We start from the raw sequence: 15,829 nt of genomic DNA, 5'->3' as shown, positions 1-15,829 counted from the left end.
TCTTTGCAAGTTAATGCAATCATGTAAGTAATATCGCAACTATATCTTTGAAACTAAAAGCATCTTCAACGAGTTTTGTATAAAACTGTGATCCCAATTTATACATAAGAGAAGTTAATTGGGTAGTCCTATTGGTAAATATCTGAAAATAACGAAATAATCTATTACAGATTATGGGGGCCAAGGTAGAGCTACCAGGGGTTATTTGGCAAATGTTGTCACTGACCCAAGACCGACCATACGTGACGCAGAGTCACATCCTGCCCGAGGTGCCCCTGCTCTAAACTAAATATGGCGGATCTAGAGAGGAAAACTCGATAAAACCCGCAACTTCAGGTGTCAATCGAACCGTGCCTATGAGGTGAATGGCACTGCGTTATTGTGTCTTTGAACGGTGGCCTCCGGATACCTGGCGCCCTCCGGTTGTATTTAGCCTTACCGCAGCATAGGGGCTCTGTGGCGGTGGACCTCCTTTCCCCTATACTCGTGGGACCCAAAATGAATGAAACTAATACAAAAAACTATTTAAAGGCTGAGGAGCCAACAAACCAACTGGCAGATAATAAACCTGCTATCGCATTTCGCGAACCGATAAATATATCAGACGAGGAGAAACCTCCGACAAAAGTTAAGACATTTACGTCGCCGGTTGTGGCAAAGCTTAGTGGAGCCGGTCGAAAACGACGAAGGCAATACATGGCCCAAGGTTACGATAGAGAAGAGGCTACAAAGCTTGCCATGATCCCCAACCTTCGTGTGGGAAACATGAGAAACATCTCTCATAACGAATCTAAAAAGCCGGTCAACTTTAATGTTTATGCTTGCCGGAGAAGGCTTAGCGGTGCCGGAAGAAAACGGCAGCTTGTGGCCAAAGAAACAGGCCAAAGACTCGCCGAAAACCGTGCAGATTACCCAAGAGATCAACCGAATGCAGGGGGCTCAAGAGATCTTCGCAGTCCAACTGAAGAGCAGAGTTACAATTCTAGTATCTTGCGGCTTAGCGGTGCCGGAAAGAAACGCTTAAAGCATTTTCTGCTCAAAGGTTATGACCATGAAACTGCTAAAGGGCTGGCCCAGAATCCAATAAGTAATCGGTCGTTGTCTCCACCACCAAAACTGGAGAAATATTCTCAGGACCCAGGCTTCGGCGACCGTGATTCTCCCATAATGCTGGTCCAGAATCCAATGAATAATCGCTCGTTCTCCCCACCAGTAAAACGGGAGAACTATTTCCCGGACCCAGGTTACAACCGTGATTCTCCCATTAGGCGGTCGCAGAGTCCAATGAATGACCGGTCATGGTCCCCACAACCGAAACTGGAGAGATATTCCGAGGAACGCACATTTCGGCGATCTTACACGGAGACTATGAATGCACCAGCTGTTAATCTGGACACCAGATCGCCACCAGTCAACGATAGACCCAATCTCATGAGAGCTAAGCAACCAAACCAAAAAAAAATTAAACTGGCTGTGATCCCTGCCCAATATCCGGATGAATTGTGGACAGTAAACCAACTTACCACCATACAGGGGGCAATTCTGAGTGCCATTCGAAATCAACGAGATGGAGCACTAAAGCCCACATTTGCGAGGTGTAACTTGAGTACGGGCTGGCTGCAGTTATGGTGTGAAAACGACGGTACAGCCGATTGGCTAATGGAGACAATGCCGAGACTTAAACTCTGGCCCGGTGCAGAAGCAAGAGTTGTGCCTGTCGCAGATATGAAACGCTCGGTAATCTACGTAGGATACTTTCCGTATTCGGCGGACTCTACAACCGATGAAATTTTGCAGCTCGTCGAAGGGCAGAATGTTGGCCTTCGAGTTGGTGCGTGGCGAGTTATCCATAGAATCACAAAGGGTACCGCAGAAGAGATCGCTTTATCGGTTGACCCCGCCTCTGCCGATAAGTTGAACGCATTGGGAAATAAACTAAACTATGCTTTTGGGCGAGTAAAAATGCGACCAAAGAGCAACCGTGTGCGCAACTTTCGGCCAGAAGTAAGGGATAGAAAAGCCAACAAAAAGCCCAACACTGTTAGAACACCTCCAAACATCATGGAACAACCGTCTTGTTCTAGTTATATGATGGGTACATCGCCGTCACCTTCACGGTCACAATCACCTGGACCACCACCAGAAGCAGATTTCTTTCATATGCATTCCATTGACCAGGGGCCTGAAGCATGGTCAGATTCAGGCAATTTTGGTGAGTTCGGCAATGTAGCTGCGAGCAACACCAATGATATGTCGGCGGATCCATGGCAAAGGAGAGATCGCCCGCCAAATTTCGTAAGACAACATTCTCCAGAATGGCAGCCACCGCCGCCTCAGGATCAGTTCGATCAGTTCGAACCGAACCGATTTAATTGCCGTTCCCGATCCCCCGATGAAAGGCAATGCTTTCAACCACGGGAACAAGGCGAGCGTTTCCACCGCAACTGGGACAATGAGCGTGATGAACGCGGTAGAAATTGGGAATATTAATCGTGCCCTACCAACAGCTTTAGTGATGGTGAGTTATACAAAATCAAACATGTGTATTTTAAATACATTCATACATAAATTATCATCCTCTTTCGCAGTTTATGACCATGGGATATACCTAGTCATTGAACTCTGGTAAACCTTAAAATACACTGGTAAATCTTAAAATTTTAAAATCACGTAAAATCTATCGCTGTTGCAAATTTAGGTGCAACCTTTCATTTCACATTTTCATGCACGGCTTAAATTCATTCCAGATTAAATAATACACCTCAGAAATCGTATATAAAAAGCTAATGTATTCTCTGACGATAATAACGGTAATAAATTTTCACTAACTGTCGTTTTAATTGACCGAATTTTAAACCTTCCAACCCGAAGCGGTTGCAATGTTTGGGTAAGTTTCAGTTGCATTTATCTATATACCGACTCTTTAATAACTTAAGTGCCAGAGTTTGGTTCAAGGGAAAATGAAAAAGGGGTTCCCATATTTAATTAATTTTTAAAATACATAACTTAAAATTGGCTCGACAAACTATTTAGCGCGTCGAAATTTGACTGGCAAAATGGCTTAAGCGACCAAATCCCCAGAATTGAAAATATAGTTTTAAATCAAAATCATATTCTTACTGGGCCCACCTTTTCAATGATAGGCGTTCCGATTAAGCTTTATAATCGTACATAACGGTACTTTGCAGAATCGGTGGTATATTGTTTTTAAACGATCGCCAAGCTACCTGGCTAATGGAAACCGGTCCGTGAACAGTGACTGGTACTGGTATCGTAGTTAAGCCTTTGGGTGTTAAAAGCTATTTTATTTATAAGAAATCTTATGAAAAACGTTATAAAGAACAAATATCAATAATATCTTAAAACCATAACGAATCGTTGATGTCGTTCTGATGAATATAAACAGTTAATAGTTAAATATAGATAATCCATAAGTGGCTTATGAAACCTCAACTATACCTTTAAAAGATGGGAGAGATTGGTTTAATTTGGGAAATATTTGTTATACATCTTAAGAATTGAAATGACCCTATCCCTATATATACATAGACACATGCAGTTGGAACAAAAGGTAGGAAGGGACTATATGTCCACACACACTTTCTAATTTTGTTAACCCCTCTTATCATTTTTGTTATATAGTACATTCACAAAGAACTACACCATATATGTTGCTGTAACTAATTTTATCAGCCATGTCTTCTAAAGAAAGCTCATTAGGTACTCTTTAAAGCCGCGAAGAATGCTTTTAAAGAGCACATAATGGGATCTCTCTCTTGACAATATTACTAAACATATCAACACATCATAATTTGAACGACCAAGTCAAATACCAGGTAATGGAATTGAGTGAAGCCATCAGAAAGTTCCGGGCAGTTGGGTGCATGTAAAGCATTCTTGGAGTCCACATTTCGCGTCCTTATAATGTTCAGATGCGCTATAGTGACTGCCCATCGTGGATGTGGACTTGACATCCTTGAACTGATTGTTGTCACTGTGCTGTCGTTTCACTGCATTCGGTTTACCACATATGGGGCAGGAGTTCCGCCTGGGCGCTTTTGGCCTTTCCATAACTCCAATTTCCTCCAGCACTTTGCGCATACGATGCGTCAAACGCGGATCACTGTATAAGGCACTGAGGGGTCTTCGTGCGCGTATACCTCTAAGCTCCAAAGATTTTCGTTGTCGTTCCGCCTTCTCCGCCATGTCCATCTCTTTTAACTTTTTCTGTCTCATGGCTGCCAATTGAAGTTCCATGGGCGATTTCTCGGTGTTTTCAAAAATATTCTTCCATTTTTGGCGCAAATTTTCCACATATTCATTGTCGAAGATTGTATTTTGTACATTGCTCGAGGAACAGTCCAATGGGAGGCTCTTTACGCTTCGCAATTCATCCGATACTCTTTGATTTCTCTGGGCCTCCTCGATCTCGTGCATTATGTTTTCGTAGGTGTACTCAATGAAATATGGATCGCATCTCTGCTCTTTATCCTTCCTAGTATTGAACCTTGCGCAGAGCAAACTCAATCGGTTATTGTATTGCTGTGGTTCACGGCCATACTCATTGAGCAAGTCTATATCGGACTGTTTAGGGGGAACCTTTTGCGACACTATTATTTGGAAAAGCCGCTGGGCCTTATTCATAAGCTTGTTCTCCTCCTCTCTTTTCAAAGCCAATTGCTTTCTCAGCTCGCGCTGATTCCGCTTGGTGGATGTTAGGCTCGAATCACTAGACTCTTCCTCCCCCCTTTGTTGGCTTCGCATCAGAGGTACTAGAGCTGGAACGGGCGGAATTTCCGTTTTGGCATCTGAGAACGTTACATAAGAGACTTGCTTTTTAACTGGAATTTGTGGATTTTCTTCTGTTGCGGAGGACTGTGCTGGCTTATACCCCACATCATTATGGATCGACTTTTGTACATTAGGGAGATAGCTTTGCTTTGGCTTCACGTCCATCTGATCTGAATCGTCCCCCTTTGTGGGTGGAGTTTCCTGCTTGGTATGTAAGTCGGTAACCGGCAATTTGGCGCTGAAAACACTATGTGTCTTATTCCATTTCATTACCCTATTGGCGGATAAAGCATTAACATTGTCCACCGTTGCCACTGGTTCTAAGCTGGACTCTGCTTTAATGGTTCCTTTTTTTCCTGAATCTTTTTTCTTGCTTGATTTCTGCTTTTCAGTTGCCTTGGTGTGTTCAATTTTTGGCAGGTCCGACTTATTGGAAAGATCAGAGCTTCTCGTTATGTCTTCAATGCTTGTTATATCCGTATTCTCCCAAACGGTATTTGGGACAACATCTGGGGGCTCTTCCGATATACTAAATTGCTTACCTTTCTGATGGGGTGGTGGGCCTGGTTCCGAAACTTTAACTTCCCCGATTTGGCCTTTAGATGGATCAGTTGACTTCCCAGTTGTCAATTGATCCTGCATTGGCATCTGTTCGTCTGGATGTTTCCTTCTGTATACGAATGACTTTAGCAACGGATCGCCACGTCTCATTGTCTTAAACTTAGTGTATAGCCGATCTAATTCAGCTGCCACTATGGACTCTGACGGAGGCTTCCTTTCTTGTATTGCTTTATTTAACAATTCAACAATCCGTTTGACAGTTTTAAATTTTTCCTCCAGTTTCTCCAGATCCGCTGACGTCTCGGCATCCAATGGCTCTTCCATTGCACTTTTTGATTTCTGCAGAACCTCTACGAGTTGCTCCACAGTTTTAACCTTTACCTCCAGCTTCTTCAAATCGGCTTCCGCTTCTTCCTCTGTCTTTTGTTCATTGCCTTCATTTCGCTCAAACTTACGAACGATATTTTCCACCGTTTCAAACTCAGCCTGCAAGTTCTCTATTTCGGCTGCAGTTTTTGAAAGTGGTACTCTTCGCTTCTTCTTCCCTGACTTATGCACATTATCTTTGTACACGTTGTCCGATTTCACGGCCAATTCGATTTTGGACAAGAGTTTCTTATCTTTTCTTGACCATAACAATCGCTGGTTCCCCGCATCAGTTTTATACTTTAAAAGCATTCTCTGCAGGTGGTCCTTCATTTTCGACTTCAGTTTAGTTTCATTTGCTGCCTCATTTAGCATATTTAGGATTCTCTCCGCTGTTTTTAAGTTACTCTGCTTTTTTAGACTGGACAACTTGCCTCCCGATTCGTACGAAGCAAGTTGACTTTCTGCGTCAACACTATTATCTTTTCTTAAGCGTATTTTTGGTAGGCGCTTACCCTTACCCTTTCTCTTCTTTATTTTTTCCTTTTAAAAAACAACAAAAAATCTTTACTTTCAAATGAAATGGTTTTTTTCTACTTACGTCTTTCGAGTCATTTGCCAATTGCTCCCCTAAGAGTGTTCGTCTTTGCTTCTGATTTAACTCCTAAAAAAAGACATGTAAATAAAAAATGAGTTAACAAATCCGTTCATTCCCAATTCCATTTCACACATTTGCAAAACAGGTTATCTAGTGTTTTCGGATCCCCAGATGACAAAGTTGTAAGCATTTTACATTTTCGAAAATAACTTTTATCTTAAGTAGAAGTTATTTAAAGAAAAACCCTAACAATAATCCCTAACACATTTTGTATTGAAACAAAAGTAATAGATTTTATTTGCTAACATTTGGATGATATTTTTATATATATTCTTTATCATCTTGGGATCTAGATTTAAAGCAAACTCTTCTACTTTACATTCACTTCGTCCAAGAAGGGCGCAAGCTCGTCATCTTCAATATTTGTTTGGCGTCTTCGCTTCTTCATATCAGATTTGGGTAAACGCTGAAGAAAATGCATTATGTTGAATTCCAGTGTGTTTCCAGATTTTCGTTTCTTCGACTGTCGCCTTTTATGCATTTTCCGTAACGTTTTCTGCATCTGTAGCTAAATATGAATAAAGATCCTTTTGGTATATAACAGATTGCTTACGTTTGCCATTTGATATATCGACTCATCTTTTTTATGCAATTTTTTCCCTTTTCTTAATCTTTTTCGGGACTTCCAATATGACTCCTTAATAGGTGTATTTAATATTTAGGTCTTGTATAGTATTCATCGAAAATTTATGATTACTTACGTCTGTAACGTCGTCTGCGGGATCTTCTTTCCATTTCCGATGTTTTTTCTTTAAGCTTTTACGAGTTTTGGGAAGCGAAACCTTTAAGAGAGAAAATCATTGAATAAAAATTTTTTGAATATATTGATCATTTCTGTTTATAATAGCATATTTAGGTTCCTTGTTTTATTTTAGGGTTTTTGGAGAGTGAAATTGTTTGTAGAAAGTCTTTTTAAAGTGCTAGGATTACTTACGTCTAGAATTTCCTCGGCCAACACTTCCTTTTTATTTAACTTCTTCGTCGATCTCATTCGTTTTTTGGGATGCAAAACCTTAAATATTAATAATTATTCAAAGCGCTTTTGCGTAAACTACTTAACTTTAATGTTGAATACCTGGGATATAGAAGTTTTTAAACTTTCTGCAGCATCGGGTATGTCGACTTGATCCTCATCTCCCACATTTATCTTTCGATGTTTCCTTGCTTTGGATTTTGTTATTTGCTCATTGGGGCTATCTTTAAGGTTCCATTGCTTTGCATAACTCATTTTCTTTGATTTCGGATGAAATCGTACTGATCGTTGCGTTTTGTACCGAGGCTTTGCAATTGTATTCAAAGCATTTTGTAGCATCTGAACTGCGGGCCTCAAATCCTTCGATTTATTCCTCTCTGTTAAAAAATAGTTTTGAGTTTTATGTGACAAAACCGATTGCACCTTCGGATTGTACGGCTGATCTGAGTCTATTATTTTTTTTATATCGGCAAAGTAGGTCTGCAGGAAAGTTCTCAGATTGATGCGACGTTCGGCTTTCTGCTGCAAATTTCGGAGCTTGCGTTCTAAGCGCCTATCCTCCTGGAATGTGGCCTGCAGCTCACGGCCTTGCCGTTTCAACGACCTTCTCAAGGACGTTAGCATTTTCTGGTGTTTTTTTAACGATTTCTGCACTTGAACAGCTTTTCTCACAGACTCCTCTCGCCCCCTTTTTTCCAATACAGTGCGCAACGTCAGTATCAGAACCACTCTGATCTGTCGTAGTAAACGCAAACTTTTCGCAGCCCGTTTCTCGTAGTTATGTAATGACTTGGCCTTACTATATAAAAAAAGGGCACGGCGGACTGGTCGGTTTTTAACGACCATAATTTTTTGACAAATTCAAACTTGCATTTGTTATTTTTTTAATATTTATTCTGCAATTTTTGAAAATTTTTTTAATTTTGACATTTTAGACTTCAATAGTTGTCATTGAAATCTTTTCGAAATCTATTGAACTAAAGGTTTAGCACTAAATTGTAAACTATTGTAGAGATGAGATGAAGTACACGCATTATGGTGTTGTTTATACCAAGTAATATACAAATATAAAAAAGTTAAAACTGACTATCCTAATTCCCAGCAATTATATGAGCTTTAGGATTTGTATTTTTATTCACTGTCGAAGGACTTAATGAAGTTGTAATTGAAAATTGCAACAATTGATATTATCCTTCATGATTCTTTCAAATTTGAGTTGTATTTGCTATTATAGCAGGCTTCATTTATTAATACCGATTATTTACATTAAATTCGAAAAGACTAGTATTAAGTAAATTTATTATTATATTTAACACTTTTCGCTCAACATATCTTTGGATTAGTCGGAATACCTCGACGATATTCTGATTATCCTGCCGCCTACATAATGTTAAATGTAATTTCAACAATGGGTTCAGAAATTTCTTTATTACGATTTTTAATTTAGTTTTTGAGAAAGCCTAATTTCATAGCGACAAGTGGTTTAACCAATTCAATTGAATGATACCGAAATACATCAACAAATAAACTTAGTTATTCTCAAATACCTTCTTTAACTAATTAATATCTAAGATGGAGGTATTAGTGCATCAAATTAAAGCTCAAAAAGGCAGGCAAAGTATAGCGTTTCTCTATTATCCATACGTAGACGTAGAATCTAAGAAATTCTTTCGTCGTTGGAATTTTACAAAAATTAAGCTATTTTCAATGTAAAATGCTTTATATAACTACATACTTGTATATTACAATATATTTATCTAAATTGAAATGGTACCTTACAGCAAAAACAGTCTTTAGTCTCAGCCAAGTAAATTTAGCCTCGGAATTATTTTTATGCGCTCAACTAGGTTCAGGAATACATGAATATTATCAATGGATTTGTAAATTTTAATATTTTTATTGACCGTTCTTCAAATGCTGGTTACTCTCATTGAATTATACCTTGCCCTTGCCTCATTGGTTATAATTATCTACTTCTTTGTGGCGCGTTTCGGTCCCTTGCCGCCGTTTATGCCACGCACCTTCTTTGCCTCACGCTTCTGTTTTCGCAAATGAGCGATAACGGACTTATAGGTAGATAGGACACTGGGTTGAATCTTTGAGCGGGTCTTCAATGGATGCGTGCGTTTGTCGGCTTGGGCCTTCACCTTGGACTGCGACTTTTCCTGCATACCGATATCTTGGCGACTGCAGCGACACTCGTGACGCGGCATTAAGTTTAAAACTTCACACAAGCACTCCACACAGCACAATTTCGGCAATCGGGAGCGAGGACGTGCCTTGACACACCGATCACTGGGGCGTACGTGGCTCATAGTTACAATCAATTGATGGCTAGCAAGAAATATACAAGTATCTTATTTTTGCACACTTATAACATCTAAGGGGCTTGACTTACATGAAATATACTACAAAATATTAATTTGGAACTGTTTTGTCGACGCCTATCGAAAAACGAATGAATGCCGTCTTTTGAGAACAAATACGAAGCTGAAGTGTATTTCTCAGCATACTAAAAGGTATTATATATAATACTACAAACCCTATAAAAATGAAATTGAAAAGAGATTTGATTGAGAATACAGACAGAGCCATATAAACCTATATATAGGAACTAATCTAAAGCCCCACTGCTTTGTAAATACTAAAAGATTTCTCACATAAATCGTTTCAATGACATTTCAGATTTAGGACAAGCTATTTTTTAAAGTTATTTAGACAAATATGGTAAATATTTAATAAACTCCATACCAAATATTTATATTACAATGCATAGACAATGTTTCAGGACGAGCATATTTATAAACAGTTATATAAGATTTTATTTAAATATAGTCTTACATTATTTAGTATTAATTTCTAAGTTTAAATTCTAAAAAGACCAAGTATTTCCTATTGTGAATCCATCAACCATTAGCAGCTTTTTAGTTAATGGATCCTCCTATTTTATCTCTTGATGGTTCTCTAGCGAGCTGTTCTCCATTCGGTGAAAAGTTATACAATAATTTCGAATTTCAATTCATTGTCACTTCAATGAAACTCTATATTAAAACGTAGCTTTTTAATTTGTTTGATATCCCAGAAGCTTAAAAAGCATATTGATAGACAGATTTTATTTCTTCTCCATAACCATTTTGGATCTATGTATTAACCTTATTATCATAAAAGCGGTCGTTTATAATTTCCAAATTTATTCCCGAATCTGCTTGTAACACAAAGGCCTTCGGGTCGAATTTTATGTTCCCGACAGTATCCGCACAGCAACGAACCATATGATTCTTTAGAATATGTACAAGTCCAAGCTTAGACTGTAGAAGGCCTATGCGGCTGCCAATGCAGTTATGGGGGCCTGTGCCGAAGGGCAGATAAGCCATGGGTACAATAGAACCTTTCTGTTCGGCCGAAAAACGTTCCGGATCGAAAAGATCTGGATTCGGCCAGTACTGCAAAATAAAGAAGAGGGTTGTAGTAAATACGAGTATACTATGGGACTTAAATAGCTTTATGAAATACTTACCTTGGGGTCGCGCTGCAAACCAAACACGGGAATAAAGATTGGGGTCCCATTTTCAATTTTGAAATTATAAAAAGGCTTCAAAGAGAAGCCCGATTTGTCTTTAACACCCATATATTCACGATCTAAGAAGGGGAGTACTGGATACAGACGCAACACCTCGTTTACCACCATGGATAGGTACTCGAGCGAGTTGATCGTCTCATAAGACAGTTTTCCCCCTTCAGCCAGTAGGGCTTCGTTGATTTCTTCGCGCAATCGTTGTTGGAGGTCTGGTTGCTTGGCCAACTCGTATAAGGCGAAAGACATGGTCGATGAGGATGTCTCGAAGCCCGCGGTGAAGAATACGCCAGCCTGAGCAACCAGAAAATCATTGTCTTTGGCATAATGCTCCTTATTTGGTTCCAACGCTGCCTCCTTCTTCAAACTGACTAGAACATCGATGAGATCATTCCGCAGAGTGCCGGTGCGTTCGCGTTCGTGCATCACATGTGAAATACTCTTTCGCATAAAGTTAGAGAACTCGGGAGTAAACACCGTGATGCGGAAGAACGACACCAGTTTCGGTAAGAAGAAGGCCACAAAAAAGTCCCAGGCACGATGCAATGTAAAGGTGAATACTTTGCGTCCTTGGGTTCGAAAATCCGAGTTTGAATTCTCCAGGCTATTGGCGCGTACCCCAAACGCGGTGCTATAATTTTATATTTTGTACGATTATTATATATACATATAGTATATTAGAATTCTGGCCTACCTAGCAATTGTGTCGGTGGTAAAAAGGGCACACAGCTCCTTGATTTCCGTCGAATATTTCCCCTGTTCGTTACTATGACGCACCAGATGCGACTCCAGATCCTCGGCTATCTGCAGTGAATCAAGTTTTAGTGGAAATGCTGCAACAAAAGTGCTGCCCTGATCGGCATACATACCTCCTGCATTAGACCATACATCTGTTTGACTTTTCCGCTGGTAAAAACAGGCGTCAGCTTCGTGCGTAACTCCTTCCATTTGGGATTGCGAACGAAGAACAGATTGTTGGAAGCCAAAGCATCGCCGTGAGGATCACAGCGTCCATAGCGATTCGAGAACTAATGAATATGGAAACTATCTTACAAATTGAAAAAATTAAAAAAATAAAATACGCTCAGCCGTTTCCGAAATTTAGGCGTTCATCCAGACAGACGGACGGACATGTCTAGATCGATTTCTCTCGTCATGCAGATCAAGAATATATATACTTTATGGGGTCGGATATGCTTCCTTCCACATACATGTTACATACTTTGCACAAACCTTTTTACCCTACGGGTACTGTGTATAAAAACTCTGTAGAGTTTCCTTAAATATTCTTGTAATGGCATTAAGTTGGTTTCACTGTATAATGTGTTTTTAAATTCTTTGACTCGATAACCCCGTTACTTACCTCATTGAAATCTTTTATGAGCACTGATTTGACCAGTTCCGGATCACGTATAACCAATGCGGGCTTATTCATCACATATATGCCAACGACGGCCTCATTTTGCATACTCGGGGCTTTATATATTTCAGACAGATGTAAGCCGAAACTATTCTCCAGCGTGAACATCTCCTTTGTGTTGCCAATCAGGAATGTGGGTCTCACATACGGCAATCCCTTGCGTTGCCAGTAATTATGGCTGCGCTGGACCCACAGAAATAGCGCGCTTAGGGCGCCAACAATTAAAAAAAGTGCAGCGGTTAAAGCCATTTGAATGCTGGGTGAAGAGGCAATAATAATAGTTGTAATTAATAATAACAGTTGTAATTAATATATCACAGCTCTACCAGTTTGTATAATTAATATGAAAATAATAATTCGCATGCAATCTTTTGTAAGGGGGTAACAGGTTTTTGTCCATAGAACAACAACTTGATCATCCGCACTCAGTTAATCTTTTCAAGAAAAACAAAACAGTCGCAATGTGTAAGTGTGTTTACAAGTATTAAAAAATTATTCTAGACAATGAAATGTCTGACAGGCGGTTTTATAAGTACTGCCAGTCAATAACACGATAACCTAAATGTAATGATAACATATTAACGCGCTTAGAATACTCGTAATAGTAGAAAGATCTCAGTTTAAATGCATGTATTTGCTTAATTTATTTATTTTCTTGATGATGATTATATACAGATCTATGAAAAAAGACTATGTATGAGGACAGAATTCACACTACTTTTTGGTTAAAATTTTGCTCAAAATATTGGTAACCAATGAACATACTTTCACTGCAAGATGTAACTCTTTGAAGCAACTAGAAAAAGAAAGTTTAGTTTACGACAAAAGAGCACTTTGAACGAAAACCGACACGACAACTTCAAGAGGCGAGTTGATCAGCCTGTCCGTCTGTCTGTCTGTATGAACGCAGATTAGAGTCACTAAACTTGCAATGCAGGCTCAGCCAAGTCCGATAAGTAACTTTTTATTAATCTGTCTGCCTTCCACAGCTGAAAGCATATAGTAGCAAGCATATATTGTATGTCCAGATGGACTAGATCAGACTGCTACATCATGCAACTGTTGTTATCATTCACAAAGTTTTATAAAGTGTTAAACGATTTGATAGTATAAACAAAAAGGATAGATTGGCGGCTTACACTAAACACCACATAAGCAAATGTTTGATATAGAAGCCCAACACAACACGTTTTTAAAAATTGACCAATTTAGCTAAAGCCTATAAATTGTCACCATTGTAATATCCAAGGACTTTGTGAACTCACAAAACACAAAACTGGTTTACACAATGTTTGCAAATACTATATATATATATACCTTGCGAACAAACAGCGACCGAATACGAACGTTTTCAATACGATACTACCGGCGAACTTGTACGAATCGCACGTTTTATACGCGAATCGTCGTTAGTATTCGTTCTATAATTGGGAAACAAATGTAACGGCGCTGATTACATTTTATATGTGTTTTATACGCGATTCATCGTTAGTATTCGTTTTTAATTGAAACACAAATCCTAGAGTCGTGATAGATTGATAACTGTTTATATATTAGGGTGTTTGCTTTTTTAATGTCGATGTCCGATTGCTTTGTCTTGTCTTGCTTTGTCTATAAGCTAGACATACTTGTATTAAGTCTACGAAAGCTAACAATCTAAATGGCTGTCATTAAGTCTGATGGAATGTGAAATTGAACTTCAAAACATTTTGAGCTTTGTTCTTGTTGGGTTCTACATGTTTAAATAATATCAACTATTTTTGTTTTCAATCAAATTTCTCACAACTTCAAACACCTAAATGTACATATGTAAGAACTGAAGGGTATATGCATCTCATCAACGCGACGCAAATAGGCACACGATAAGCAAGAATATTAAGCATAAGACACATATTATTCTTTTACACAGCACTTATCCAGCATACGACCAACAATCAGATAGTTCTGTGCACTGCACATATTAGCAGCAGCAGATTAGCAGATAAGCTTACGTAGCTGATCGGGGTCAACCTACATTCGATTAAGAAGTATGGGGCAATGGCCAATACATAGAAACGGTAAATGTAAATAGTCATAAGCTAGTTTTAAGCATGGCTATATAAGCCATGAATTGTAAGAATAATACTTTGGGTCAATACGGGAACCGGCGATCTTTTAACACGCCAACTACCACGTTGAACTACATGCTCCCAAGGATTGCCAGCCGGTATCCTTGGTCACTGAAAGCACTCACCATCCCGTTCAAGAGTGTCCACCCAAACATCAAACCAGACCACTGGATCCTGCCTTGATCAAAAGTAGGACCACCAGCGTCCTTTAACTCGTCAGGACCACGATCGTCCTGCCTATTCTCACTACCGCACGTGTGCGAATAAACAGTAGGTTTAAATTTTCATTTTATTACACCTATCAGTTATTCAAATCTTATCAAATACAAATAATAACAACCTGCCCTGCAAAATAAAAACGTATTTAAATTAATGACGCTTCAATTTATTAGCTTGTAATCAGAAATGTTCCGTATTCCGATTCCAATTTAGATGATCGAAATGCTTACAAAACGTGGGTGTAAAAAGTAGAGCGACAAGACGATGAATAATGAATTTAGTTTGTCCTAGATATGAAATATTTTCCCTCCAGCTGATTGGCGACGAATTCTCTGATCAGACAATCTTTAGGAGATGTGGTTTCTGGGAGATCCCAATATCACGGCTGGAATATTATATGTGGCTATACGATTAGATAATTAGCAACTATTTGTATGTGAATTTAATCACAGCCCTGAAGGCGCCATATGAAATCAAAATAACCTGTACTTGAGCGTAATCCCATTTACGTATCACCCATCACTTATTAAATGAATCAATCTCTTTTACAACTGACAATCGCTTACATTGTTTACCCCATTTGATTCGTTCATATGGCAACTATATAATATAGTGAATTGGGTAAAAGAGTATTGTAATGTGATTTTAATTAGTTTATATACTAATTATTATCCCCCGCAAGTTTGAATTAATCTAAATCTAATATAATCTGTTGACGTAATCTCGTAAACCATGATTGAAGTAGTAATTTGGAATATTTTGAAAATATTATCGCTTTTATTGGGAGTCACAGACTTTAACTGAATTTGTACAAGCCTTATCGTCAAGGTCACTGTTTATGATTAAAATTATCGCTCTGGAATATTATATTATTGTAAAAAGCTCAGATAAAGTTCAGTGGTATCTAACACTTATTATTGAGCCGAACACCGATAGCAGTCAGGAGTTGCTTATTCATAGTCGGGTCTGCATAGTTACAATTAATTGATGGCTAGCAAGAAATATACAAGTATCTTATTTTTGAAAATTTATCACATCTAAGGGGCTTGACTTACATGAAATATACTACAAAATCACATTTCTGTTATTTAGACAAATATGGTAATTATTTAATAAAGTTCATACTAAATAATTATGTTACAATGCATAAACAATGTTT

At 38.7% G+C, this 15,829-nt stretch overlaps 4 protein-coding genes across 5 annotated transcripts; 1 reads left to right on the top strand and 3 right to left on the bottom strand.

Moving 5' to 3' along the window:
* The first annotated feature begins 191 nt into the window (after positions 1-191).
* On the top strand, positions 192-2,840 carry LOC115626271. The gene is made up of 2 exons (XM_030521589.1): positions 192-2,518; positions 2,589-2,840. The coding sequence occupies exon 1, from the start codon at positions 499-501 to the stop codon at positions 2,488-2,490; it is 1,992 nt and encodes a 663-aa protein (XP_030377449.1). The 5' UTR covers positions 192-498; the 3' UTR covers positions 2,491-2,518; positions 2,589-2,840.
* An 827-nt stretch (positions 2,841-3,667) lies between these two features.
* Positions 3,668-8,255, bottom strand: LOC115626382. Its single transcript, XM_030521741.1, has 7 exons — positions 7,452-8,255; positions 7,311-7,388; positions 7,078-7,158; positions 6,930-7,013; positions 6,696-6,878; positions 6,320-6,382; positions 3,668-6,261 (listed from the first exon to the last, which is right to left on the bottom strand). Exons 1-7 carry the CDS (start codon positions 8,193-8,195, stop codon positions 3,859-3,861), a joined length of 3,636 nt encoding a protein of 1,211 aa, XP_030377601.1. The 5' UTR covers positions 8,196-8,255; the 3' UTR covers positions 3,668-3,858.
* A 960-nt stretch (positions 8,256-9,215) lies between these two features.
* On the bottom strand, positions 9,216-15,738 carry LOC115626267. The gene is made up of 2 exons (XM_030521579.1): positions 15,726-15,738; positions 9,216-9,683 (listed from the first exon to the last, which is right to left on the bottom strand). The coding sequence occupies exon 2, from the start codon at positions 9,662-9,664 to the stop codon at positions 9,320-9,322; it is 345 nt and encodes a 114-aa protein (XP_030377439.1). The 5' UTR covers positions 9,665-9,683; positions 15,726-15,738; the 3' UTR covers positions 9,216-9,319.
* LOC115626265 (cytochrome P450 6g1-like) lies at positions 10,148-14,592 on the bottom strand. Of its 2 annotated transcripts, none has more exons than XM_030521578.1 (6): positions 14,577-14,592; positions 12,287-12,599; positions 11,793-11,951; positions 11,618-11,727; positions 10,867-11,554; positions 10,148-10,792 (listed from the first exon to the last, which is right to left on the bottom strand). In XM_030521578.1, exons 2-6 carry the CDS (start codon positions 12,590-12,592, stop codon positions 10,490-10,492), a joined length of 1,566 nt encoding a protein of 521 aa, XP_030377438.1. In that variant the 5' UTR covers positions 12,593-12,599; positions 14,577-14,592; the 3' UTR covers positions 10,148-10,489. The 2 variants fall into 2 exon arrangements, with proteins under 2 accessions (XP_030377438.1, XP_030377437.1); XM_030521577.1 differs by lacking the exon at positions 14,577-14,592 and adding an exon at positions 13,661-13,788.
* Positions 15,739-15,829: the final 91 nt, after the last annotated feature.

This window comes from Scaptodrosophila lebanonensis, unplaced genomic scaffold (assembly GCF_003285725.1).
Source record: "Scaptodrosophila lebanonensis strain 11010-0011.00,11010-0021.00 unplaced genomic scaffold, SlebRS2 tig00000085-arrow-pilon, whole genome shotgun sequence".
Lineage (NCBI taxonomy): Eukaryota > Metazoa > Arthropoda > Insecta > Diptera > Drosophilidae > Scaptodrosophila > Scaptodrosophila lebanonensis.
This window is presented reverse-complemented; position numbering and strand designations above follow the sequence as displayed.

Excerpts from the sequence above, each read along its gene's own strand:
- LOC115626271 (XM_030521589.1), top strand. The coding sequence starts at position 499 with ATGAATGAAACTAATACAAAAAACTATTTAAAGGCTGAGGAGCCAACA.
- LOC115626382 (XM_030521741.1), bottom strand. The coding sequence starts at position 8,195 with ATGGTCGTTAAAAACCGACCAGTCCGCCGTGCCCTTTTTTTATATAGT. Across the intron at positions 6,879-6,929 it reads CGATATATCAAATGGCAAAC|ATGCAGAAAACGTTACGGAA; the intron begins GTAAGCAATCTG and ends ATTTAGCTACAG. Across the intron at positions 6,383-6,695 it reads CCTTCTTGGACGAAGTGAAT|GAGTTAAATCAGAAGCAAAG; the intron begins GTAAAGTAGAAG and ends GTCTTTTTTTAG.
- LOC115626267 (XM_030521579.1), bottom strand. The coding sequence starts at position 9,664 with ATGAGCCACGTACGCCCCAGTGATCGGTGTGTCAAGGCACGTCCTCGC.
- LOC115626265 (XM_030521578.1), bottom strand. The coding sequence starts at position 12,592 with ATGGCTTTAACCGCTGCACTTTTTTTAATTGTTGGCGCCCTAAGCGCG. Across the intron at positions 11,728-11,792 it reads TGTATGGTCTAATGCAGGAG|ATAGCCGAGGATCTGGAGTC; the intron begins GTATGTATGCCG and ends GATTCACTGCAG. Across the intron at positions 10,793-10,866 it reads GTTTGCAGCGCGACCCCAAG|TACTGGCCGAATCCAGATCT; the intron begins GTAAGTATTTCA and ends TTTATTTTGCAG.